The sequence below is a fragment of the Euleptes europaea genome, chromosome 3 (genome assembly GCF_029931775.1).
Source record: "Euleptes europaea isolate rEulEur1 chromosome 3, rEulEur1.hap1, whole genome shotgun sequence".
NCBI classification, from domain to species: Eukaryota; Metazoa; Chordata; class Lepidosauria; order Squamata; family Sphaerodactylidae; genus Euleptes; species Euleptes europaea.
The window spans coordinates 71,787,393-71,815,233 of NC_079314.1; the positions used below are offsets into that span (position 1 = coordinate 71,787,393).

Below are 27,841 nucleotides of genomic sequence, written 5' to 3' on the forward strand. Positions count from 1 at the left end.
AATCTTTGGAAGCCCTACTTCAGGTGCTCCTGCCTTCTGAGTTTAGGTGCGTGGCAGTCCAGGAGAAGGCCTTCTTGCTTGTGGTGCCAAAACTCTGGAACTCTCTTCCTGGACAGGCTTGTCTGTCCCCTTCTGTTGCCATCTTTGTTGCTAGCGGGTGAAGACTTTTTGGTTTGGTTTGGCATTCCCTTAGAGATTCCTCCTTTGTGCTCAGTGTTTTTAATCCTTTTTTGTTATGTATTTTAGCTGTTTTAATTGTTCTAATGTGTTTTTGTTAGTTTTAAATATTTTATTATGTAGATTTTAATTTGTTAGCAGCCTTAGTGGCCCTTATGAGCACAGAAAGGCAGGGCATAAATTGTATAAATTAAAATAAGATTTGAAGTGCTACAAAATGGTCAGAAGAAATTCATTCTTAAAACCCTTTTCCTCATAATGTTTGCTTTTCCAGTTGTGTATTTGAAAGTTAACTAGTACTTCAGGTCACTATAGCTGTGTGGTATTGAACAAGGCCTAATATCAGCTCAGAGAGACAGCATCTCTGCTGGCTATATATGCAAAGCTGTATGTCAGTCATCCAAATCTCTTATGAAGAGAGAATATTTGAATTCTTGTAGTTGCCTAGAAGTATAGCAGAATGAGGAGGACTTGATTTTATTCTAAATGCTTTAAGGAGGCTTTGTGCAATATTGCCAAGTGACCTCAAAATTAATGCATAGTTCTAAAACATAAATTAATTCATGTAGGTCATGTATTTTCTCTATAACTTCCAAGGGTTATAATGTGAATGAGCTGTAGAAATGGAAATCTTGTTGCTTGGTTCAATGTTGAATTGTGTGGTTTGAAGTATACTAGGCCAATATTGTCTCATTCCCATCAGTGAGAGAACCCATTCCTGGTTTTGATGAAGTATGGTCAAAAGGTCTTAACTTGGCATAGTACTGTAGAACTTACTATTTTCTAAAATATTTCACTGCCTTGATCTCTTAATCTTACAGTTCTTCTGTAATCTTTGCTCCAAAGTTAACAAATGACTTCTGCCTTCTTGTTTTAGGAGCTAAAGATTGATCACATGAAACTAAGGGGGGAAATTAACGAGTCATTGAAAGATGACTGGCATGTCATCTTGGGGAGCAGTTGAATGCCACTGCAGTCAAATTATACATGTTTAAGACAGCACGTTAGTTTGTGTCTGCTCCTTATATAAGGTGGAGAGTGGGATGGAAATCTAATTTTATATCAAAAGAAAAATCCAGATGACAGCATTTTTGACCTGCAGAAGCTCACTGCAAAAACCCATAGGGTGTGCTTATCAGTAACACATACGAGTTTGAGATTTTCTGCGGGTATCCTGAGAATTGGGGAGTGACTATGACTAAACTTTGCTGTCTTCTGAAACAAAGGGGGTGGGGTGGGGTAGCAAGGGGGCCATGGTGAAGGTGCTGCAGAAGAAGCTTCAGGGGAAGCTGGAGAAGTATCAGCAGCTGCAGGAAAATGCAAATACATGACCTTCCGCCAAAAACTGGAGACTCAGTTGATCAAGAGCAACATTGTGAAGGAGGAATTGGACCTCCTGGACTCATCTAACTCCATCTACAAGCTGATTGGGCCTGTGCTGGTGAAGCAGGATATGGAAGAGGTGAAGGCCACAGTGGGGAAATGGCTGGACTGCATCATAGGGGAAATCAAGCAGTATGGGGCACAGATGCAGACATATGAAAAGAAGTTGAAGCAGCAGCATGAGGGCCTGGCCGGGCTGCAGCAGGAGTTCCAGAAGCCCCCGGCCAAGGGGGCTGTCAAGTCCTCAGCACTTGTACAGATTATCCCCAACCAGGACTGTGCCAAATTGAGGGGGGGAGGGGAACTCTGTGTTATGCTGTAGATGTTAGTATGCTGTTTGTCTGAAATAAAGTCAGGTCAAGTCTAAAAAAAACCTTTGCTGTCTTCTGAAGAATGGTGGATTCCTCTTTTTCATTCTGAATAAGAAATCTTAGAAATAGGACCTTTAGTATTAAGTTTTTCTTTTGCCTCTGATTCTTATGAGTTACCAGCTCAGTGACATTTCTGCCTGCAACATTTTCTTCATGGTAACTACCTTGACCATTCTTAAGTTCTTACCATTTTCAGATGAAGAAAGAGGAAATACTGTGGGACAAGGGCTTTTACTTTGAACCTAAATAATTACTGTTGGCTCAGAGGCTTGTATCCATGAAAAGATGACACAAGTAGAGATGTAACATTTCTGAAAAGTTAAAAGCCATGAAAAAAATGTTGTCATTTCCCCCCCCCCATTTTATTCAGGGAAAACCCAGAAATTTGGGTGGAAAAGGAAATACATGCAATATTTACTTTCCAGTCAAACCTTCACTTACTTTACCCATTTAACATATCACTAATTCCAAAAGAGAAATTGTTCCCCCAAACTTCCCAACATGTCCATTGGAATTCTTTTTTAAATCATCGAGTCCTCATTATTTTTCTGGAGTTTCACCTCTCTAGACACAAAGAATATGGCAAGGTAGTCATGCAGATGAGAAAAGAGTATCTAGAAGCAATCAGTTGTGGTAGACATAAAGCATAAAAAAGAATGCTGGAACTGAAAGACGTTTTTGAAGGATGTAGAATAGAGGAAAGATTATTGAATGTGTTGTGGTATCATATATGGGAGGGACAGAGCAAGTAGGCAAGTTTGTGTATGAGCTCCATAGCTACTACCTAATATAAGTATTAAAGTAATCTGGTTTATACTAGACGTCTTCTGTTCTAGAGATCAAGAACCTTCTTCAGCTGTGTTCAGCTGTATACCTTAGCTATATTCAATCACATATACATCGGTTTTCTTTACAGCAGGGGGCTTTGCTGCCTGAGGACTTTTTGCGTTATATGAGAAGCTTGTGCCCTGGACCTATTTTGTGGAACCCTGTAGGGGTTTTCTTTATTGGAAGTATGTTTTTTGTTTGTGTTCTTGTAATGGTATTAAAATATGAAAAAGGCTGCATCAGTAGATGAAAGGAAAGGTTTAGTATGCAAAGTGATGCTTAACAGTTTCTCACAGAAATAAAAACACACACTGATTTTATTGTGTCCTCTGCCATCAAGTTACTTTGATAATATCGAAGACTTTTTTTTCTGATAGTACATTTTTTTCTTGGGGCCTCTGTTGCAGCACTGCTCATGTTATCACAGTGCTAAAATCATTTTTCTGTACTTGAACCATTGGCATTTATACTTTGTATATACAAATATTAAATATGGCACTACAGTTAATTAATATTCCTTTTTTGGTACTAGTTACCTTAATGGCCTTGTAGCTGAAGTACTTTAATACAGTGTCTGAGACATAGATTTTACTTCTTAGCCACTTGGCAAAGGTATATGACAAAACATGTTCATAAGAGGAGAGTCAAAACAATATAGGCAAATCAACGGTCTCATTTTTAAAAAATCTGGGCAGGCTCACAGGATCTTTGATACAAGCATCAGATGAGAGTACGGTATCATAGATGGGTGGGATAGGCATCCAGTCTTCTTGCCAGTCATGCATGCGGGACTCTTGGTATATGGATGTCATCTTCTTCTTTGACACAGTGGCAGAAACCTGCCCAAGCATATTAACTCCAACTAGTACAAGGTGTTTTCCTGTCTCATATTTTTCTCAGAAGTCAGATTTCATGATAGGCATGCAATGTGGGATACTATGAAAGGATCTCTGAAGAGATAGATCCAAACACGATGACTAAAAAACACATCCCTTTCTTCCTGCTCTGGGGTTATAGGTCAACAGACTATTTTTGGCTCTCAAACCAATTTCTCATCAAACCACCAGACTGCTCCTGCACATCGCCAACACTTTCTGCTCTTTCAATCTTGGATGGGCTCTTTCCTTTGTGCCAGCCTTGAATTATACCCTCTTCTTTTCATGCTTCAGCTGGCTCTTTGATGCTTAGCTCCTTTTTTCATGTCGTGAATGAATCCGGGGCTAGGTAATGAATGACACTGAATGCTGCATTTTACGTATACTTTGTAAGCTAGTGCAGTAGGGCTAGGAAAGTAATTGGAAATTGTTGATGCCAACGTGAGATGCCAGCTTCGAATTTTTCGGTGCTAGCCCTATCCACATGTTATCAGGTGATCTGAAAATGTGCTCAAAATAATTTAGTAATTCCATCTGAGACCTACTTGTTTTTTGTGGATTTATGTAATCAATGGCTTCATTGATTGTGGGCTTAAAGTTCTCTGTAGTTCGTTGTGAGGACATATTTTAAACGTTTTTGGGGCTGCAACTTCCACAGTAATTACCTAATAGGATGCTAAAAGTGACTTGAATAGGCAGTGCAAAATGAATATAAAATTTTAAAACATTCTTTCAGATTTTGCTTATAGATAAATTGTTCATCAAAATCATGCATGTTTAGGTTGTTCCCAGGTTTTGAGCATTAATCAGCTTTAGTGAGGTAAATGTTTTGGGAATATAATACTCCATACCACCTCTCTCTATCTTTTAGGAGTAGTTATTCAGGTTCCTTGTGAACGTATAGGTCTTCTTCAGGTTTAACTCCATGCAAAGCAGAAGGAAAGCAAATGCTTGCGAATTTGCTATAATATATTTTATAATAATTGTATATGCTCTCAAGCTGAAAATCATCTAAATGGGAAAAAATCAAAAAGATGTAATCCACAGCTAAAGCAAGCTCTCCTGTAGGTATTTAGATTGCTTGATAATACCATCAATCCATAGAGTTGTATATAGATTGTCATAGAACAATACATGTAAACCACGGCCAGGGCCTTCTCAGCTCTGGCCTGGTAGAACTCTCTGTCAAGTAAAACTTGGGCCCTGTGGGACTTAGCTCAGTTCCTCAGGGCCTGTAAGACGGAGATGTTCCACCAGGCCTATGGTTGAGGGCAGCGATAGTTCCATCATAGGTCGACCTCCCTGTTCAAGTTTTGTTCCAACTTATCATATCTCTGCTTATGCCTGTCCCATCTTCCTCACCTGACTGCTCCACCACTATTAGTAGTTTGGTGAAGGTGTCATCTGGATCTGTTTTGGATTTTCTGGTTTTAAATTATCTATTTTAGGCTATAATTGAGGTTTTAAATACGGTTTTGTATTGCTGAGTTGTTTATTTAATTGTGACGATGTTAATTTATTACTGGATGTAAGCTGCCCTGAGCCCAACTGTGGTCAGGGTAGGGTGGGATAAAAATCTAACAGGTGGGGTGTGAGTGAAAATTGTGCCCCCCCCCACCACATTATAGAAAAAGGCTGAGCCCAGACCATTGCAAAATGGGGGTACGGACCATTGTAGCTTAAAGGGCTTTGGACAATTGACCATTCCAGGGAAAATGAAACTACCAAAGGGAACGTGCAAGGTGAGGTAGTAGGATAAGGTATCTTTCAGAGCAGTTTTTCTGATTGGTCTACTAAAAGTTCTTCTAAAAAGATGCTTGTGCTGAGGAGCTTGAGTTTGCTGTTATGGTCTCAAAATACTCATCTGATTTGTCAAATATTCCCTGAAATCATTCATTATAATGGAGAAACTCCATTGTAAGCTACCATACTATAGTTATCCTGCTAGACATTCAAAATACCATTCCTGGATCTTTGATTCCAAAGCTGTTGCTAATCAAGGTATAACACAATCCAGCATCCCCCAGCTGTTTCCAAGTACACATAAAAATATACACATGGCGGTAGAATTCACCAAGACTGTGTACCGTATATACTCGAGTATAAGCCGAGTTTTTTAGCCATGATTTTTGGCCTAAAAAACTCACCTCGGCTTATACTCGGGTCAATACGGTAATTCGCCTGCCGGGCCCTCTCCCAGCACGCTCCCGCCGGCCAGCTGATGGGCGGGCTGTCCCGCCTTCTCCCCCCCACCCCACCCGATCGCGCCTTCTTCGCGGCGGCGGCGGCTTCTTCCCCCCCACACCCGATCGCGCCTTTTGCACGATCGCGATCGCGCCTTCGCTGCGGCGGTTTCTTCACCCCCCACCCCACCCTGCCTTCTGCTGGGTGGTGGGGGTTTCTTCCCCCCCACCCCCTCACCTCACCCGGGCCGGTCCTCCCGCTTGCCAGCTGACCCTGCGGGGCCTCCTGCGCGCAGGGAGGGGGCCGCCGCCTGCCCACGCGCCTGGAGCCCAGTCAGGTAAGCCTGCGGGGGGGGGAGGGGGTGCATTTCCCCCTCGGCTTATACATGAGTGCCTAATTTTTCCCCATTTTAGGCACCTCGGCTTATACTCGGGTCGGCTTATACCCGAGTATAGACGGTATATATGAGGCCCAAATGTAAAGCCTACATGAATATGCAGTGTGGCCCTAGTGCAAATCTCAGTCTTCTGCTATGTATTGTATATTAACAAAGAGCAGAACTTCACATAAATAGCTACTTACTGGCTCAAAAGTGAACCAAGCTTTGGTGTGAGAATACATTTAAGATGTAGAAAGGCCTTCTTTTAATCTCTTTTATGAGCTTTTGTGTGCCAGCAAATATTGCTTGTTCAAAGTCCAAGATAGAACAAATTATCTGAGTTCTTATGTATGTGCGCTAACCTCTGTGTGCGATGCCTCAGTTAAAGGAAAGTGATGGATTACAGATTTTGAAAGATGGGCTCGGTCGTCTGAACTGTTCAAAGATCTCCTTCCCAAGAGAAGATGATTGGTAGGATCTTCTTCCTTCTTCCTGTGCTCCCCCGCTGTTCCTGAAGATCAAGGGACACTCAGTAAGAGTGGGATGCAGTGTGGGTGTAGTATCTCTTGAGTGGGAATTGGCAGAAGAACCACCTCTTCTCCTGTATAAGTTCTTTTTTCTTTTTTATAAAATGCCAGAAGCAGGGTTAGTATCATGCAGACATACATCTGTTGTATCTTTGAATGGAGCAAGTCCTCTCACAAATGCATGTAGATTCTGTTCTATTACTGCACCCCTCCCCAAATACACTGTACTGTATTTGGGGGAGAGCACAGGATGTTGAGGGGGAGGGATCTGTTCTGTGACCTCCATATGTTCTTCGTTTGTGAGGTCCAGTCTATTACTTTTAAAGGTCATTGTGAAAACCTGTTCATCTAGGAGGTATGCATGAGCTATAATTGATGAAGTGAATAAAAATATATGCCAGTTCACTTTGCAGTACTGGAGCAGGCTAAAACTCCATTAGTGATGCTTCTGCTTGTGCAACAAATACTTTTGGTGTGGAAGGTGGTAGCTTCTGGGATCACCCTCCCCAATGTAGCCCCTCAAAGGATATTCTGTCCATGCTGCTCCCGTAACATCCAGTGTCAGCATTTTAAAGATCTGATATTACTTTGGGAATGCAGACAATGGGAGGGACTTTGTTGAAGGGCTGGGGCCGAACACTTAAACCATTATGGAGCTAAAATCAGTGTTCACTTTTAAATGCACCATGAGAACAAATTGCAAGAAATGTTACTAAGAACTTTGTAGCCTAAGGTCAGTTCTCATATGTTGACGTTACATCTGCAGACAATGTGGGGTGGGGATAGAACTTTGGGTGGTATTTTGATTGCTACAGCAACTCATACTTGTTCCCAACAACAAAAGGAGGTAAGTGGGGTGGGAGGCAGCAGAGGAAGAAGAAAGAGAGGCGGGGAAAGTAGCCAAAATGAGAAAATCCAGGACCAGGTAGGCAGTAGAGTGAGGGGATAGGAAGGTTTTAGCCATCTCTATCTTTCTCTATTGCAGCTGCCTCCTATCTGTTCAATTATCGCACCTCAGCTCCTTCCTTGCTTCTTGCTCTGAGCCCCTCCTTAGATTGGCTTCTGGTCTGTTCCTGAATATAGACTTACCTCCTCTATGGTCTCTGTGGCATTGACCCCTAGCACCTTTCTCCTGTCATAGCCAATACATTGCTTCTCAGCTGCTCTCCACAGTTGACCTTTGTTTCTCTGGTTCTTGCCCTCTTGTCTGAGGGATGAAGAGATGTTTAAATGACTCTTCCCTTTCTCCCTTGCTTCCCTTATGCCTGGAACCGCTTCCCAGAAACACCTATGTGATTCCATCTGTGTCACTTCCTCCAAATCTATATTCTCCAGGAAGCCTTTGACATACATTCTTAATCCCAGACTCCTACTAAAAGAAAGCCTAAGCATGTGTAACTAGAAAAATACTCGTTTTTCTTTTCCTTTCCTTCATTGGTTCTCTCCTAGCAAATTCTAGATTATAAACTCAGGACAGTCATTTTGTATTCTCCATAAAGCAGGATGCACAGTGATATCACTACATATATAATGAAAATGTCTACACAGTACTGTTGACATTTAGTAATCTAGACATCAGGACTTTGTTTTGTGGAAATCTCCAGTTTTAGTCCTTAGAAGGCCGTGTTCACTGCATAGCTAATCCACATTTGTAGTTTAGTTTAGGGATGCTCGTGGCACTGACAAGCTGATTTACTTAAGATCATGGGCTCTGGGCCTTGTTGGCAGGCTCACTCATAGTGGACCAATGTAAATAGCCAACCCAAACAAATAGAAGCATATTTGATGACAAAGATGACGTTAGCTCATTGTTTTTCGGGGGGACGACGACAAGTGACTAGTGCTTGGTAGTGATCTGACATCTGATTGTTTTGCATAAAAATGAACAAAAAACTTCAGTCACAACAGGATAGCATCAGAGTTCCTGAACTGGGCAGAGCATCATCTAATGTCAATAAAGGCCATTCACATCAAGGGACTCCAACACAAAGGCTTTCTTGCACAGTAGGAAATCAATATAGCGAGCTGGAACTGGCAATTAGAAGCATCTAGAAGCGAAACCTTATTTGGTTTAGCAGATAATACTAAGCTTGTTTACTTTAAGGAAAAAATAACCAATCCTGGCAAATGAGCCACTCTTCCTAAAAATCAATGTCTGTGCTGCTTTCACTCTTGCTGGGGTGAACATTCAAATAGTCCTAACGCTTCCTTAACTAATACTATGTCTTTCCATGGCTTCTGTGTAGTATGCACAACAAGAAGGCCTGCTTTTTGCTCATCTGTTACTTTGATATAGCCTGGCTTCCCTTGTTGGAAAAGAAATTGGGCTATAAATTACCTTTGCAAAAATATAAATTGATTTGTTAGAATTTTGCTAAAGGAGAGAAGCTCTGTTTGGAAATCAGTTGCAACAGCAAAAACAAACTTTGAGTTTTAAGTTATGACCCCTCCCCCCATAACATTTTTAACAGCAGGATCTCCCTTTTTATGGAAACTAGCTGGGTTCATTTTACACATGACATCTGCACTTATGGACAGGCAAATACAATGCACATTGCATTTTATGTGTTACATCATGATTCTGCACCATCTTGTGCAGTTTATCTTTGCAGGCTGGATAATTTACTTTGCCCTTTTCTGAATACTTTAACCATGTTGTTAACAGTGTGAATCCCAACTATAAATACAGTGTGATGAAATCTAATAGGAGATATTTACCTTAATTGCATCTTCTCACACAGTTTCATCTACCTGTATATTTTCCCCTATGCATTGTGAACTGCAAGCACGTTCCTGTTGAACTGCTGTAAGTGATGAGATGGCAGAGCCAAAAGAAAGTACGCTACTTGGTTCTGGATAATAGATTTGGAAGTAAAAGGTACTTGGTGTTGAGTACTTCTTTGTTCTCAAGACTGAAGCATCTCTTGACTAAGTGTGTAGATGCAGGGTTAGGCAACTGGAGTTCATGTATCTAGGCACATATATAAAGTATTTTTACCCTATCTCATACAAATAAATGTGAATAAGCTTTTAAATCTAGTTGTCGGAACACTTGGTGAATCTGAGTAATGAAGTATGTAATGAAATAGGAATGTACTGTCTATATTTGTATTCATTACATGGGCTTCTCCCCCACCCTCCTTTTTTGTAGTATATATACCTAACTATTCAAAGAAGCTGCATATTTGGGAACCGAGAACACCTTTTTTTAAATGCAACATGCACTCATGCTCCATATAATATTAAATAGAATGTGATATTCTGATCATAGAGACGTTCATGGCTTTTAGGAAGACTTATTATGCAGTGACAGCAGCATCTGGTATGATGGTAAGACAGTTCTGTCCTACTACCAGTATATTGCCTCTTCAGTTGCTGCTGTATTAAAGCTCCTTAGTATAAAATGTAAGAGTGCTTACCAAAGCTTTCACTGCGATAGCCAAAAGGCTCTGAGAATAATATAACACTAGCATGATGCTTTTGCAAGTTCAAAGCCCTTCATACTATCATGCAGTTCTTACCAGAACTCTGTAAGACAGGACATTATTATGTCCATATTATGGGGGAAAGGGGCACTGGGGCAAAGAGGGGTTCTTGCTGGGGGCCACCTAGTAAAGGCAGAGATAAGGTTTGAACTGGAGCTTATTTCTATGAGTGTGCGCTACCTGAATGAGGTATAAATTGTCTGCTGTTGTTGTTGTAGTATCATATACTAGTTCACATATATCTGTATTGCATAATGTGAAATCCCATGTGTGAACATCACAGAGGTTGGACTTAGAGTACTGCTTCCCCTTCCATGATTCTTTCCATAGTTGAAATTGGTGAAATATTCTTACCATAAATCTGCTTCTTACTCCATATGACATTTTCTAATTGCAGAATACTTTAAAACTTCCCTCTTTATGTGAAGACAACAAAATTCTATACTATACATGCATTGGGTGTATAAAGATGTTGGTTTCCAAGTTGTTACATCAAATACAATGTTTTCAAATGGAAGGTTAATTGTTATTTCTGTCCTTAGACAATTGCAGTCATGTTCTATGCAGTGTGTGTTCTGTTCTGTAATGCAGCTGGTGGGATTGGCGAATTTTGTGTATCCCAAATCCTACTGAGTCTCCAAGTCTACTCAGCCCAAGTATTTTGTATTTGCCAGTTGCTAAAAAAATTCTTACCCTCCCATCCCTTCATATTTTACCAGCCCGAGGGTTCAGAAAGATACTTTCTCGCTCTGAGGGAAGGGCACCTTGAAGCATTGGTTGAAGCATTGCTGTCACATGCTAGGAGAGGCAGGATAAACTTTTCACTTCCTGTCCCTTTGGTGGGAATCTCCTTCTGCTTCCATTTTCCCTCTTGCCTTTGCTGGAGAGAGCACTACTACAGCGGAGCTTTGCTGTGTCTACTTAGCTGAATGTTTGGAGGAAACTTACCATCTTTCTAACTATTCTGACTTCTAATACTTCTTGCACTGTATTCAGTCTCTCTTATCATCCTGTCTTGCTCCCTTCTCTTCATTTCTTCCTGCCTTGTTCATGCTGACGAGAAACAAGATGGCCAATGCCATTAGAGAGGGAGAAGAGGACGGTTTCCTCTCCGGGGGAGCACTATTTGACTTTGCGCCAGCAATCTGCCATTCCGTTGACCATCCCCTCTGATAGCCGCTGCTCTTAGAGAGGGATGGGGAGGGTGAGGAGATTGCGCCCAAACGCCGCTGCAAAGCTGCTGCCCAGGAAAAAAGTGCAAAAAAGAAGCACCCTGACAAGACGGCCTCCAGAATCTCCATGGTTGTGATCAGCAGCACAGAATCTGGCCACGACCCCACTGAGGCCCCACAGACTTCTCCAGCCTCTTCAAGGAGTAGATTGGTGGTGGTAATGTCCCCCCCCCTTTCCTTGAAGTTGCAGGAGAGCAGTTAGTCACTCAGGCTCAAGTAATGGAGTTGATCCCCAGAGCCCTGCAGCATAACAATTGCAACCCATCCAGGCTGGCCCCTCCACCCATCCTGTGGGCTCTAGGGCATCCCCTGGGAAATCTCCAACTCGCTCTGTTGTTCCCTTGGATTCAGAAAGGAGGAAGTCCTTGGGAATTTGTGGGGGTGCCAGCGAATTATGGCCAACAAAAGTGACTATGCAATGTATTTATTCCCAGCCTAGACAAGATTACATGGATGAGTCCATACTCATCGATCCTGACTCAGAGGAAGAAGATTGGGAGGAAGGGGAGTTTGTTTCTGATGATGAGCCCCTCCCTGATGAGGAACAACATCCCAGGCTTTTCGGTGCTGATGACTATCATTCCCTACTCTCCAAGACCATTCTGGCCCTGGACTTAACAGCGGAATCTGCCGAGGAGGCATCAACTCCTACTCTTCTGTGGAGGCAGCATTCAGCAGAAGAATTCTACAGAATGTGGTGGAAGAGGCTGAAGATGTCTTAAGTCCCACCCGGATAAGAAAGCTCTTGGACATCCCAATGCTTCAAGACGCCCTTCCCTCAGAATGAGAACGAAACTTTGATTGCTTACCACAAGGGTTCCTTCTGCTCTGAGGTAGAAGGGCATCTTAACCACCCAAAGAGGCATAAGCAGACGAAATTGGAGGTGGCAGAAGCAATCCCTGAGCACAAATCCTAGTGACAAGAAATCAGCCAAAACATTGAGAAGGAAGTCAGAGACAAGATTCTTCAGTCTTATCTGTTTGCCTTCTTCCTGCTATTTGCTAATTTAGCTTATTCAGTTCTTCTCATTTTCTATATATACTCCTACTGTTCATTCTTCCTGTCTCTACTTAGCTTGGTTATCTGAAAACTGGAATCAGAAGGAGATTCCCACCAAAGGGACAGGAAGAAGTTCATCCTGCCTCCCCTAGCATGTGATGGGAATCACCCAATGCTTTAAAATGCAATCAAAGTTTTGTTTTCTTCAGGCTAGCTAGTTACTGATCCTGGCTCACTTCTTGGTGCAGTTCTGGTTCATCTTTACTGCTCTCTTCTCTGTCAGGTAGAATTGATGCCAACATACACACAACAGTACTGTGCCTTAAAATTTCTTATACATACAAGCTAATAATTGGTACCTAGCAATTAGGAGATGGTGGGGTTTTAAGAAAAGATCTTCACATTGACAAAATTGTGGGAATTTGAGTGTTGCCAGTAGCTGCTGAAAAAGCAACATTTTGTGGGAAAGCAGACCCTCTACAAAATTCATAAACTACATCAGGAAACAGTCTGTGGAATTGGCACTAGTCCTTGCTGTAGAACTGTCTGGCCTATCTGACAAGAACAGCAGCAAGAAAAATCTCACTTGGCTAGAGAGATTTAGGGGATCCACAATCACTTCAGTATTTAGGGAATCCACAATCATTTCAGTATTTGTAGGGATCCTCTCGGATCACAGGCAGTGTGGTGTACTGGTTAGTTCATTTGGCCAGGGCTGGCAAGGCCCAGTTTCAAATCTCTGCTTGGCCCTGAAGTCTGTAGATGAATTGGGTCAATTACTATCTTTAGCTTAGCATTTTTGGGGAAATAATATGGGAGATGACCATGTGTGTTAGAGAAAGCTTAGTGGATGCACTGGATAAAAGCAATTCAGTAGTGATTTGCAACTTGTAGAGTATTAAATGCTACTTTCTTTCCAGTATAATTATTACAAGCGGGGGGGGGGGCATCTTTTCCATGGGTTCTGTCTGCATTCTGTTGGTCACCCTTTTTGCCATCTGTCCTGTATTAATGTTTCAACAACTCTGAATCATTGAGGCACTACTGAATTTCTGCTTCTTACGTCAGAGCTGCAAGCCACATTGGGAGAAGTCAAAAGAATGGGTCAAACCAAAGGTGGCTTACTGCTCCCTTTGGCTACAATCTACAAATGGGTTTCATATTTTCCAATAATAGAGTAAATTTTAAGATCTGTTGTTTAGGCTGAGACACAAGACCGCAGGCTGCCTGGGCCGGTGGGGGGAGTACATCATCTAGCGCAAGTGCACTTGTGGACTCAAATTTTCTGTCTCCTGCTAATGTCTTCCCACCCCCAATATTATACTTCAGGCATCAATGGACTGCGGGAATAACATGGCGGTCTGGAGGAGCAGAGGGCAATCAGTGATAATCAGGGGAGGGAGGGTTCAAAAACATGGTTAGGATCAATTTCTATTATTCTGCATGCTGTAGTCAAACTGCACTTTGAGAGTGAAAGGTCCTGTGTAGCAAAGTTTCAATAAAGGTACTGTGTTGGAGTAGCTGTGCTTTTACTCTTATCGGGTATCTTGAGTTAGCATTACTGATTTAGGGAATACATTGCAGTGATGGGTGAGACCACATAGCATAATGTGGCATGTATTTAAAAATGTTTTCTGTGATGCTGCAGGATAAAGTGGTAGAGTTTGGATTACAGCAGAAAAGGCTGCAAATGACAGATACTATGTTTAAAGACTCCCTTTTGCATGTGTGTATTTTAAATTCCCTGTTAAAGAAAAGTAGCGCAGCAGGGAAAGGGATGGGTGACATACTAGTTAACCATTTGGAGAGTTTTTTTATTAAAGTATGGAAGAACATTGAAAAATAGTATTCCTTCACTTTTAGTCTAAAATACTGCCCGTTCATTATTTCATCTTGTTATGTGCATAGATAAAGCCAGTGTCTCCCTTTCTGCCAATTTCTGGCACTATAAAGGTAGATGCATCAAAGAACCAGAATGATCTTTAAGCCTCTACCAAATGTTGACATAATAGCAGGCCTGTTTTCCACTGTGTTTAACTTGTGAAGTAGCTGTGACAATTCAGTAGATGTGAGAACTGCTCAAAAGCACACCCCTGCCTGTTTTCTGCTAAGGCTAGAACTCCACATTATCAGCCATCTCTCGGTTCCTGATGCCCAGCTGTTGCTGTTGAAATATGACTAATGCTTCACTGTTTTCAAGAGAAATGACAGTCTTAACTCTGAAGTGTGTAACTGTAATCTTCTCTAAGTGCCAGCTTTTACAATCCCCCTTTTAGACATCCATATTAAACATTGTTGTGTCTGTTACTTGCTTAAACAGCTGACTGTGATCAGTTTTATTTGTACTTAAAGGAGGAGTACTGGGATATTATTTAAATTTGGGAATTATGGTGGTGCATCTAAGAAATTAAATATTCATTGTGTTGGGGCAAAATCCCATACTACTATTGTAATGTTTGCCTGTCTTTGTTAAACCATCAGAGTTGAACCCAAAGCACTGAGAATGATTCAGCTTTATTACTAAGTTTCTGCTCACAAAATATGACCGCTGCCATATTTCACTGAGTAACCATGAAAAAGGAGAATTAATTGTAGGCTATGTTGATTTTTTTTTTCACTTGACAGCTACACGTCCATGAGAGAAGATTATATAGTATAAGATCTATAGCTTAAATAAAAATTGTCTGGAAACTTCTTGGCTGTTTGCTACACTTATTTTGACAGGTCAAGGTTAACGCCTGGATAGGCTTTTAAGGTAGAGAATTTTTAATCTTTCACTGAAAGGATTTTCCCATCTAACAGCAGAATATGTAATCATATATTTAAAAAGTCTTTTCATATTCTGTTGCTTCATGGGAAAATACTTTTACAGTGCCTTAAATATATTAAAAAGTTCATGATCCAAAACCAATCAAGGTTCATGAAAATAACATTGTAAAGTATAATCAATATCTCAGCTGCCATTTATTTTAGTCCCTCATGGTAGCTTGTGGTAGTTAAATAATAAACAAATGCATTAAATTGATTAAAAATAATTTTACAGCAGCGAGTGAAATATGAACAGCTGAAAGCAGAATTACAATCTACAGTTGTTATTTGATTGCATAAAGAATTCGTGAACTTAAAAGATAGTTAAAAATTTATCAGTGAACCAGCTAAATGAGTTTTCTGAGGTAGGGAGTTTTCACAGAGGGCCCCATGATGAAGAAGGCCCTGCATCAGCACATATATGTCAAAGAGCAAAGCTATCTCCTGAAGATCTTAAGATCACAGGAGGTATGGCGCAAGGCATTCCTTCAGATGTGCCAATTTCAGTTTCATGATGGTGTGTATCAGCCTGTCATTAAATCGTATATTTCTAATAGATCAAACATGCTTTTGCTAAGAGGAAGGTGGAACCACAAGTACTTCATACTTGCATGTTTGCATTTAACAACTGATTATCCACACAAGTAACTTAAATATTTTGGCTATAGATCACGATGGGTAGCAGTGTTAGTCTGTCTATAGCAGCAGAAAAGAGCAAGAGTCCAGTAGCACCTTAGACTAACAAAATTTCTGGCAGGGTATAAGCTTTTGTGAGCCACAGCTCACTTCTTCAGATACCCTTCTGAGGTATCTTCTGGGGCATTCTTGAACAGAAGTATACTTTAAAATCATTTAGTGGAATGTATGAACAAGTTACATTCTGTATTATTTTAGAACAAAGTTAATCAACCAAACATGGAGACATACTTTACTACAATATGGTTTGTTCTTTTGCATTGTAGGTATTGAAGGGTTGACTCAACACTTCCACCATGCGTGAATATAAGCTAGTAGTTCTTGGTTCAGGAGGTGTTGGGAAATCTGCTTTGGTAAGTAGTGCTTGGTGTCTTATGAATAAAATGGAATGTGTAAAATTGATATCTCCTAGCTGACTTGGAGAGAGTTCTGGCTGTTTCTGACTACATCTATGTGCTGCAAAGTTCCCAGGTCCTTTTTTTCTTGAATGTTTAGCAGGCTTAAATCAAAGCAGTAGCATGTAATTGAAGAAGGTAGTTAAAGAAATAGTATCTTTCAGTGAAGTACTATTAAAGGCCAGTATGTAAAAGGAAATATGTCAGAAGGAAGCTGTGTATATATAATACATACCGTAAATGAAATGTTATATTTTTTAAAATCACTTATTTTTACTATTTTTGTTTACCTACCTAAGGTTTAACAACAGTGTGGATGTTGCAGTAAATATTCCATTTATCTATATATCAGATAGAGTAGTAAGCTGCAGTACTGCAGTCAAAGCTCTGCTTACAACCTGAGTTCGATCCCAACAGAAGTTGGTTTCAGGTAGCTGGCTCAAGGTTGACTCAGCCTTTCTTCCTTCTGAGGTTGGTAAAATGAGTACCCAGCTTGCTGGGGGTAAAGTTTAGACAACTGGGGAAGGCAATGGCAAATCACCCTGTAAACATAGTCTGCCTAGTAAACATCATGATGTGACATCACCCAATGGGCCAGTAATGACCCAATGCTTGCCAAGGAGACTCCTTTACCTTTATATATCAGATACCAGTAGATGTCTATTATAGCTCTTGGATCCTTTAAAAAAAACACATTTGAATTAATTCAAACTTAACCATGTGTTCATAAACGAGAGTACAACTTAAAGTCTGCAACTCATTAAAATTCATCAATGAATAAATGCTGGTCTTTATTTTAAATACTATCAATCCACTTTTCTCATTTCTAGCCCCACCCCTCCAAAAAAGATTAATAGCAGCTGTGCATGGTGGGGTTTCTGAAGAAATATATGTTGGCTGTGGGCACTTGGGTAAAAATCACACCTTCTCTTTTGAAACACAAGCTGTTTCAGGTGATCTTTAGCTATGGACAAAATTCAGAAATTTGATTTTCAATGAATGAATCAGATATTCAGCACATCATAAAAGCAAATAGAACTTGGAGTCTGGATTTTAAAAAAATTAAACCAGATCTCTTAAACTTGAATCATGGCTGCTTTCATAGTGGATGTTGCAGTGGCATTATTCGTAGCTTTCCTACTCGGTAGGAAGGAATTAACTGGGATTCAACTTGTAAATGTCTTGGTATTCTCTTCCTGTCTCCCTTGGCCTGCAACCACCATAAACTAAACAAATGTTAATTAAATATGGTTTGTGGTTTCTTACAAATTGTGATACAGTGTTGCTTTGGGTAGGAGTCTGTTTAATCTAGACAGATTTTGTATGTTTTGCATTATAAACCCCTTCTCCTCCTTTTAAAGAGATTTTGCTGAAGTGTCAGATCTGTCCCAGTCTACTTGGTGGTTTCAGTGTCGAAGAGTAGGTCTCAGAAATCAGGCTGTGCTGAGGAAACCACTGTAGCCTGTTGAGTATGTCCTCAGCATGGGACTAGGATATTTAGAAAGTAAATACTCATGAACTGCATATGCTATTTATAGTAGAGTGCACAAAATGTGCATTAGTACATCTCACTTTTGTAGAAAAACAAATTAGGGAAACATTAATATTGTCTCTGTAGAGACATAATTAGACATCTCAGCTTGTCTGGTAATCTACCTGTCTTCATTTCCTCATGAGAATAAAATCATCATAAAGCAACAGCATACAATGATATAAAATGTCCAAGGGCAGGAATCTGTTATATAACCTGTTGCTAAATAAAATGTTGTTGAAGGGAGACATAGGGATGGTTCTAGCAAACCACTGATAGAACAGATGTGGAGTTTCCTCTTATTCTCTTCTGACCCCTGGAAATATTCCTGGAATTGCAGGACTCATGGGCAAAAACTGTGGGTTTGGGGGGGGGGTACAGTGCAGAGGTAGAAGTGGGTGAAATCACACCCATCTTGCATCAGCAGAGCACTGCTAAGGAAGAAAAGGGGCTGTGGTTCAATAGTAGAGCATCATGCAGAAGGTCCCAGGTTCTATCCCAGCATCTCCAGTTAAAGGGTCTAGGCAAGTAGGTGATGTGAAAGACCCTGGAGAGCCACTGCTGGTCTGAGTCAACAATACTGAGTTTGATGGACCAAGGGTCTGATTCAGTATAAGGCAGCTTCATGTGTTCAAGGGGAAGGAGGGGGGGATTTGCTGCCTTGCCCTTCCTCACTGCGCCCCCAACCCATTCAGCTGTTAGTCCACACAGGCCCAACAACTACAGGAATAATATTTCCAGGTGTCAAAAGCAGGATGTGGGGAATGTCTGCATTTGCTTGTGGCTTCCAATATTGTTGACTGGATCTCACACTGGCACAAAAAATTGCTGTAAGCGTCACAGTATGTAAAATCAGAGCATAAAATTGTGTGGTATAATGCTAGTAAATATTCATGTAGACGGAGCACAACTATCACCTATCTACAATAAGATGATATTCACACTTATAGTAGTTGCTTAAATTTTCTGTTAGAGATGCATCCCTCTGTACAGAAACCAGTACCACCTCTCCTCTTTAGTCTTCTATCCTTCTGCCCTAAACATGGTATAGTAATGTAAAGGTGCGCCACAGACTTAAATACCTCGTGGAAGAGGGTTGTGGCTGTTAGTAGCATTCTCTGAGTTAGCCATAGTGAGAGATGGAATTCATACCACGTTAAGTTTATTCTTAACCTGTGAAGGTTTCTCTCTGAAATGTAGTTAATAATTAATATAGGTCTTATATCTAAATTGGTAGGCCATACCAATGAAGAAGCTAATGTATACCCAGAAAGCAACCTAAAAACACCTTTATTTCCCAATAGCTATAGTGAACTGTCCAAGCTATTTTTAGTAGGGAAACTTGTTAAATATAATTGTGTATAAACTGTGTGAATGTATACATATTTTTGTTGTAGACAGTACAGTTTGTTCAAGGAATATTTGTTGAAAAATACGATCCTACGATAGAAGATTCCTACAGAAAGGTATGTGAACAGCGGAAAAGGGTACTTTTAATTGAACGGCATATTTGGTAATGTAATACAGAGTAGACTCCTGTTACCCAAGCCCACTGGTGAGACAGCAGTGAAACTGCAGTGTTTAGGTCCCTGCAAGTACCTCCCCCATTTTCTTGGGTGGCTGCAGCATGGGAAGGGGATCCTTGTTTTCCTTACAGAGAATGAGTCTCTTCCTGGGCTGTCTAGAAACTTGGTGCAGTTTCTCAAGGCAGAGTAAGGCAGTGTGACTAGCTTGAGCACTGCTGCTCACACAGCAGTCTATCAGGTCTAAGAAACTATCACTTCCAAGGTACATTCTGGGAGCTGCCTGATTTAGCATTGTTGCGGTTAAGTGGGTGTGGACCAGTTTAGTATGAGGATGGAAAGCTGCTAGCAGTACTATGTTAGCTGTCCTAAGCCTTCCTGAAGGAAGAATGTGATTACATTTGTATCCCACGTTTTGGCCAAAAATTAATTCCTACGGTATCATGGGAGATAGAAAGTATTGGATAGCAAGCAGTAGTTACCTTTTACTGTTATTTTGTGTTATAATTGAAGCCTGTGGCAGTGACTGACGGTCAATGTGATTATGGAATGTTCATGAATGCTCTGCTGAGAGAATGAAGCTGCTTGCAGTTAATGTTTGCATGCAGCCCAGTTTTGTAAGATGAAGGAAAAGGTTAGATTGGCTCTGGAAGTTAAGTGGAAAGAAGAGGTTCGAAGCAGTAGGTAGGTGAAGTGGCATGGAGTTTTGAGGAAATAAAACACAGGAATTTGGGGAAAGATAGGTAGAAGAAATCCCCAGCCCCCCCTCCCCCTTGTCTGGGCTAAAGAAGCCTTTGGGGAAAAGTGCAGAGCTGTATAAGGGGGTGAGGATAGGGGATGAAGAGAGAGAGAGAGGAGTGCCGAAGAGGCATTGGCTGATCAGGATTTGGGTGACCTCCAGCTTTTGCAGTTCTAGCAACAGCTGCCTTAACTGAGAGAAAGCAAGTGAAGACACATTTCTTCAGGTCTTGCCCATGTTAAGACCATAAGCCAGTGGCAGGCTACAATTGGGAATGACTGCGAGTGATGATAACAAGCACTATTTTTGTCACTGTTATCTTGATCTTCCTGTGCTTCCTCTCCCCTCCAGATGAGTGTAAAATTCTTGCCACAAATAATCCCTGAACCAAGCAAAATGAACTATTTTGCTGTTTTATTATAAACTCTTATAAACTCTTTTTCAGCCTGCCAACTGCTTTGAATATGGTAAGGGACAAAACTTGTGCATTGTGGCTATAACTTGTAAAGGCAAGCAATTGAGTGTTTTGAAGTCTCATTATGTATACTCCAACAAAAATTTTACTTTTGTTCTTTTGACAGCAAGTTGAAGTAGATGCACAACAATGTATGCTTGAAATCTTAGATACAGCAGGAACGGTATGTAAAGCTAAGTAAACCATCTTGTCTATATATAAATGTCGAATAGTTTGGAATTCAGAATATTATTGTAGAGTTTCGTCTATCTCCCAGAGAGTTAATATGGTACCAATCTTTACACCAAACCACAAATAAATTGAACTCCTCCCCAGCAGCTGTTAGACAGAAACGTACAAATGAAATCATTGGTAAGTAGTGAAGGAAGATGGAATGAGAGAATGGAAATGTGACTTGTAGAGAACTGTACAAGTTTGAAAGATGGACAAAATCACACCACCTTCTTTCTGTTCAGTCCTTTAAATAAAATGCCGTGCTTTGTACCAACAGGCATCTTGAGGATGTGGTAGGCTTTCATTCATACGGGAATGATTCTGTACACCCCAAGCTACACAGTTTCATGCATGAGGGGAGAATTAAAAAGGCTGATCTCTGCATCTGTCTACTCTGTTGGTATTCTAAATGTTGCTGTTCTGTATATTTATAAAACAGCATTATGATACTTGCCATTTTATTTTCAGTAGAGTTTGTCTTTTTTGTGGTAGCTGCACATGGAGTTGACATTTTCAGTGAGCTTTCTACTACAGCCCCAGTTTTTTACTGGAGTAGTCACAACCAAATCAGACCTCTTTTGACATTTTGTCCCATGCAAATCACTGTATATTTATTAATGCTTGCATTTATTACCCATGCATTGTTAATCTTCCGCGACATCTTTGGTACATGAGTAGGTTGGGCCTTCTTTAGCTACCTTAAAAATCATCAGTGACTGGATAAAACACTGATTGGGTTGGGGGCTATGGAAGATTTCCACTTATGAGGGTGTGATTTTTCTGTATTTCCACCTTGTTGCTCTATCCCCCATTGTTTTTGAGGGTTCTTGGGGAGCAGCATTGGGAGGACATTTGAGGCTTTATCAGGGAGGGAGAGGAGGAAATGTACAGTATCCAAGCCACTGATTAGAACATGAATTAGAATGAAGAGTGATGGGTAAAGTTAACTTTTTTCTAAACAAAATAATGCATAGTATTTTTATGTGTCAACAAATTCAGAGCCTGTTTCATTGTGTTCACATGCGGGGATGCTATAAACAAGAAGAAAAAGTGAGCAAAAGCACCAACCCTCTTCAAGTGGCCTTCTGTAATATTAGGATCCACAACTATCCATTTGTTTTGCAAAGTGAAATTGTAGACATAGGTTTGGTGCTAAGCGTTCTCTTTTCAAGAACACACATCCATTTGCCAGCTTCTTTTTGTGGACAAGTACTTTCATTAAAGGAGCCCCGTGGCACAGAGTGGTAAGCTGCAGCACTGCAGTCCAAGCTCTGCTCACGACCTGAGTTCGATCCCGACAGAAGTTGGTTTCAGGTAGCCGTCTCAAGGTTGACTCAGCCTTCCATCCTTCCGAGGTCGGTAAAATGAGTACCCAGCTTGCTGGGGGTAAAGGGAAGATGACTGGAGAAGGCACTGGCAAACCACCCATAAACAAACTCTGCCTAGGAAACATTAGGATGTGACGTCACGCCATGAGTCAGGAATGACCCGGTGCTTGCACAGGGGACCTTTACCTTTTTTTACTTTCATTAAAACATATATCTTATATAATAGACTATGCAGGACTGGTGGTGAATAAGTAATTTATGTGGCTGATTAAAGACAGTAGCTTATATCACTTGCTACAGTCTCAATTTCCATGCAAATTTTATACTTGAAACAGCCCTTGCAGTCTTTTCTGAACAAGTGTCAATAGATTCTCTACATGTCGGGGCAGCCCATGTTTAGAGTCCTAAGGAAGTTACTAGGAAAAATGTTGGCTCTGTAATTGGGTGTCATACCTGTATAAGTTTGTTTGCTTTTGTTAGAACATTGGCTTGCTAACAGAGTTCTGTCTTTGCATTTATAGGAGCAGTTTACAGCCATGAGAGACCTCTACATGAAGAATGGCCAAGGGTTTGCTTTAGTATATTCCATCACTGCACAGTCCACATTTAATGATTTGCAGGATCTAAGAGAACAGATACTTCGAGTCAAAGACACTGATGATGTAAGTAGCTAATGGAGGTTCCCTTTGTAAAAACCAGGCTTTCCATTCTCTTACTGAAAACAATTTTTATATTTAGCAATTTATGTTCACAAATTTTTGATGATATTTTTGCAAATATCAGCTAGCTGCTAAAAATTATATGCAGACTCGGTTGCTAGTTTCTTGAGAAAGGTTCAAGACCATTAACATAGTAGTTTCCAGTGAGGGTGTTTGTCTTTAATTCTTCACCATCAAGTCATGCTTGCTAGGATAAGAATGCTGTTCAGAATCATCATTCTTGGTGACACCAGCATAGGCGGTCCAACTAGGTCAGTGATGGCGAACCTTTTAGAGACCGAGTGCCCAAACTGCAACCGAAAACCTACTTATTTATTGCCGAGTGCCAATGCGGCAATTTAACCTGAATACCACCCCCAGAGGGGGCCCAGAGGGAGAGGCTAGGATTGCCAAGTTCCTCTTCGCCATGAGTGGGAGGTTTTTGGGGTGGCGCCTGAGGAGGGCGGGCTTTGGGGAAGGACTTCAGTGCCATAGAGTCCAATTGCCAAAGTGGCAATTTTTTCGAGGGGAACTGATCTCTATTGGTTGGAGATCACTTGTAATAGCAGGAGATCTCCAGCTAGTACCTGGAGATTGGCAACTAGTTCCTTAGTGTTTTCTCTACATATCAAGACAAATGGAAAGGTGTTTAGAGGATGACTTGTGGGCACTTCAAAGGTGGAATAGGACTGCACGCCCCTCCGCCCGCACAGACCCAGAGGGTGCCGGAGAAGCCGCTGGAGGGAAAGAAGGAAGGAAGGACGGAAAGAAGGGAAGGGAGGGGGGAAGGGAAGGAGAGAAAGAAAGAAAGAAAAAGAGAGAGAAAGGGAGAAAGAAATGGAGCGAGGGATAGAAAGAAAAGTAGGGAAAGAAAAGGACAGAGGGAGACAGAGAAAGAAAGAGGCCAGTTATGCATGGGAGGTTTTGCCTTGGATTTGCCACTCTCCAGATGCACATTTTCCCCATCTGGATTCTCAAAACTCTGCATGGGGACTTACTGAATTTTGAGAATTTGGATAGGGAAAATGTGCATCTACAGAGTGGCAAATCTAAGGCAAAACCTCCCATGCTTGAATGGCCAGAGACAGAAAAGCCTTCCTGCTTTCTCTCTCTCTCTCTCTTTCTCTCTCTCTCTAACACACACGGCCCCTGCCTCCTCCCTCAGCCCGCAGCCTAGAAGTGGGGGGGAACACGCAGAACAGCCCGCAGCGCACGGGGCACCGGGAGACCCTTCCCTACCCGCGGAGGCTCGGTGTCCTGCCCCGCTCCTACACACCCATGGAGGGCTGGGGCAGGTCCTGGGTGAGGGAGAAGGAGCTGGGAGAGGAAGGGTGAAGGGGCAGGAGAGGCAGAGCAGCCCAAGGAAGGCCAACTATGCGGCGGTGTGGCTCAGGCTCACCAGCCAGCTGGGCGGTGCGCAGGAAGGCACGGAAGGGGAGAAGGGGGGAAAGGGGGGAATGGACAAGGGCCCAGAAGCCTTCCCCAATCAGGCACCAGCTGCGAAGGGGGAAGAAGGGAAGGGGGACAAGAAGGCAAAAGAAAAAAGAAAAAAATCCTGCCCCGCTGACAGCTGCCCCCACCTAGCCGGGCCCGCCGCCAGGGAGGGAGGGAGGGGAGGGAGGCGCCCCAGAGCCTCCGCCTGACTTCCTGCCCTGCGGCTCACCAGCCACCAGCCCTGCTGATGCGCCCTTTAACTATGGACACCTCCCACGTGCCAGGGGCGAGCAGCAGGAGGAGGAGGAGGATCCCCCGCCCACCCGGCTGGGCCTCGCCGCCACCGCCTCCTCCCACCCCTTTCAGAGTGGAGCTCCGATGGAAAGGAGGCCCGTCTGGCGCGGCGGGAAGGAGGGAGGGAGCCCAGCCTAGCTCAGCGCCCCTCTCTGCCTGCCTGGCTTGCCCAGGCCCCTAAGCCCCCCGCCCGGAGGGGATCTCCCACCCAGCTTGCCTGCCTGCCCCGAGGGGGGGATGCGGCGGTGGAGCGCGGCAGCGGCAGGCTTGTGAGAGGCGAGCGGGGTGGGGCAGAGGGCGCCTCCTTCGCGCCCACCGGCCAGCCACGCCCCTCCGCCCGCACAGGCCCAGAGGGGGCCAGAGAAGCCGCCGGCCATGCCGAGTGTGGGCGCCCGGCTTCTGTTCCCTGCTCTCCCACCTGTTTGGCCGGCCACGCACGCTCCCTCCCGCGGCGGCAATGGCGGCTGCTTCTGTGGGAGAGTCCGGGGGCCACCGCCAATGATGTCGGAGGTTCCCCATCGTGGGCTACAGCCTCCCCCATTCGGGGCGGGGCAGAGCCAGAAAGGCCAGCGGCTTGGAGGAACCACGTGTGCCGGCAGAGAGAGCTACGCGTGCCGGAAGTGGCACGCGTGCCATAGGTTCGCCAACACGGAACTAGGTGGTAAATAAGTTTTGGTATGTAGTAAACACAGGCTGCTGCTTTCAGGAACTATTTTCATCTAAATGTGGACTATATTATGAATTGGACCACCAGTCCTCTGGGATATTTGGAAGCCCTGTTTCCACAAGATTAACCTAAATGTGCTGTATCATAAGAATTGGATGGATCTTCAGCATAGAATCTTGAAAAAACAAATGAAAATCATACTATGTAAGAAGTAGCAAATAAAAGTTGTATGGTTTTAGTTTGGCAGTTGAAGTATCTCAGCACCTAGTTTTCAAATCTGGTGCAGAAGTAATGGTTGTTTAACCGTATAAACACTATTAAGATCTTATTATTATCTTGCTAACCCAGGGAAGAGTTCCCTATACCTTGTCCCCCTCCGCTCTCATTCTTTTCCTCTTCCACCTCAACACCTACCTTGTGTCATGGATATGAGTGAGCTATTTCAACCACATTGTCATTGTTCTATGCTATGCTCAGTGAAGTTAGCGTTTAGAATTTTAAATCTAAACCATTATTTAATGGCCATGTTAGAGCATATAGCAGTTATTTTTAAATTTCATTATGAATTTAGATGCTTTCCCTACAATTCCGACTCATTTTTATACCCGTCAAATTCCAGTTGCTGTTTCAGCCTCCAAATATAAAAACTTGTGTTTGACTGGCTAATTCTAGTAATGACTTCCTAAGGTCTCCAATGACTGCTTGTTCAATGTATATTTGAAACATTTCAAGTGTAAACATAAATTTATCATTTTAGGTACCAATGATTTTGGTTGGCAACAAGTGCGATTTGGAAGATGAAAGAGTTGTGGGAAAAGAACAAGGACAGAACTTAGCAAGACAATGGAATAATTGTGCATTCTTAGAGTCTTCTGCAAAATCAAAGATAAATGTTAATGAGGTACCGCTAATCACTTTGAATCTTTAAATGTACTTATTTTATCCACATCCGGCCACATCAGTACTGTCAACAGTTTTTGTGAATTTTAGCAGCCATGCTGTTCTTCTAGTAATTAAACATGTGTTCTTTGAGCCAGGAAAAAAATTATTTGCACCAGAGCTCTGAGGAAATCAATAAGATCCAAATGTCAGTCATTATTGATATAGCCTATTGATTTCAACAACTGGCATGTAGTCTGGGAAACACAAATAAGCTGCTCTGAGCTCTTGAAGAAAGAGGAGGGAGCTGTATAACAAACACTAACTTCGTCCTGTTTTAATGCCAAGCTTAAAGTGGTGGCCTTTCTCTTTTTGTGGTTGTGGTTGGTGAGTTGCCACTTTGGGTTTTGCTTCAGAAAACAGAGTAAAAACCAGTTCAGTTTCATACCCAATGTAACAATGAACTGGATTAGGACTTGTACCTGTTTAGTGCCACTTGTGCAATTAGCACTTTTTTTCTACCTATTGCTTTGAAGTCATCTGTTAGTTGGCTATTTGAGCTATCCATGAGCTCCTCCTGCTCTACTTAAATAATTTTTCAGTTTAAAAACTGAGAAGTAGAATTTAGGCATTACTAAATTTAATGCTTTTGAGATGCAAAAAATATGCAGTGGTATTTATATTTTAATGTTGAAAAACATAATGAAGTGCTGCGAATGACTAAACTCTTTGAAAAACATTGCATATATAAAGCAAATTCTCTTCTTACAGATCTTTTATGACCTTGTGCGGCAAATTAACAGAAAAACTCCTGTGCCTGGAAAAGCACGCAAAAAGTCATCATGTCAGCTACTTTAATACATGTGTGTACTGTAGCACTGAGCCAGGTAAAATATGCAGAGACTACTGATTACTAGCTAAAAATCAATACAAACACATCAGTCTGCTGACAGTCTTAACTGGTTGAAGGTCCTAGATTGTATTCTTTCCCTATATAGAGTTGCCTACCAGATTTCCACCCTAGAAACTGAGACACTGAAACAGCATCTGTTGGCATGTTGGTGATGGCATCTCTCCTTTTACTCATCAAGTTGGCTGTTGATGACAGATGTTGCAGATTCCTTCATTAGATTTAGTTGTAAAATGTTGATGAATAAAAGTGGTCCCATATTTGGTGTAGGATCTGAAGTGAGGCTTTCTATATTCCACCATTAGGTGTACTGGAAGATGGGGGAATAAGGAGAAACAGTATTTTTTTGTTATTTAATTTGACAAGTTGCTATAAAAATTGTGCCTACCATTATTAACAGCCAAGACTTCTACTGTGCCAAGCTTGCATATTTGAAATTTAGTTTTCAGTAAATGCTCTGAAATACAGTAAAAGTAACATTGAATCTGTTTGCCAGCTGTAACTCAGTATTGGCTCTGCATTGGATTAAACATTTCTGCCTTGGATTAAGAATTATTGGCTCATGCATATTAGAATTTCACTGTCTCCCCTAAAATAGAAAACCCTTTTCTACTCAGCTGCTATTCATTGCCACTGCATACCTCAAATCCACGGTGCTTCCAGTGTTTCTTCTGGGCTCTTCAGTCCTTGTCTTTTTTGCTTCCTATGCAATCTTTCCATATTCTGTTTACTTTGGTTCAACCTATATTTCACTCCCTTCACATTCTGTTCCATTCTGCTAATTTACTGCTTATCCGTAAATTTCCTGTT

At 41.8% G+C, this 27,841-nt stretch overlaps 1 protein-coding gene and 1 pseudogene across 1 annotated transcript in view; both read left to right on the plus strand.

Moving 5' to 3' along the window:
• Positions 1-27,841, plus strand: part of RAP1B (RAP1B, member of RAS oncogene family) — a 32,645-nt gene that overhangs the window by 3,235 nt on the left and 1,569 nt on the right. The window contains exons 2-7 of the mRNA XM_056846017.1: positions 16,212-16,298; positions 19,269-19,337; positions 20,715-20,771; positions 22,671-22,811; positions 26,000-26,143; positions 26,893-27,008. Coding sequence (XP_056701995.1) covers positions 16,242-16,298; positions 19,269-19,337; positions 20,715-20,771; positions 22,671-22,811; positions 26,000-26,143; positions 26,893-26,979 — 555 coding nt within the window. The 5' untranslated portion in view covers positions 16,212-16,241 and the 3' untranslated portion in view covers positions 26,980-27,008. The remainder of the gene's footprint in view (positions 1-16,211; positions 16,299-19,268; positions 19,338-20,714; positions 20,772-22,670; positions 22,812-25,999; positions 26,144-26,892; positions 27,009-27,841) is intronic.
• Positions 1,431-1,882, plus strand: LOC130474808 (prefoldin subunit 6-like; annotated as a pseudogene).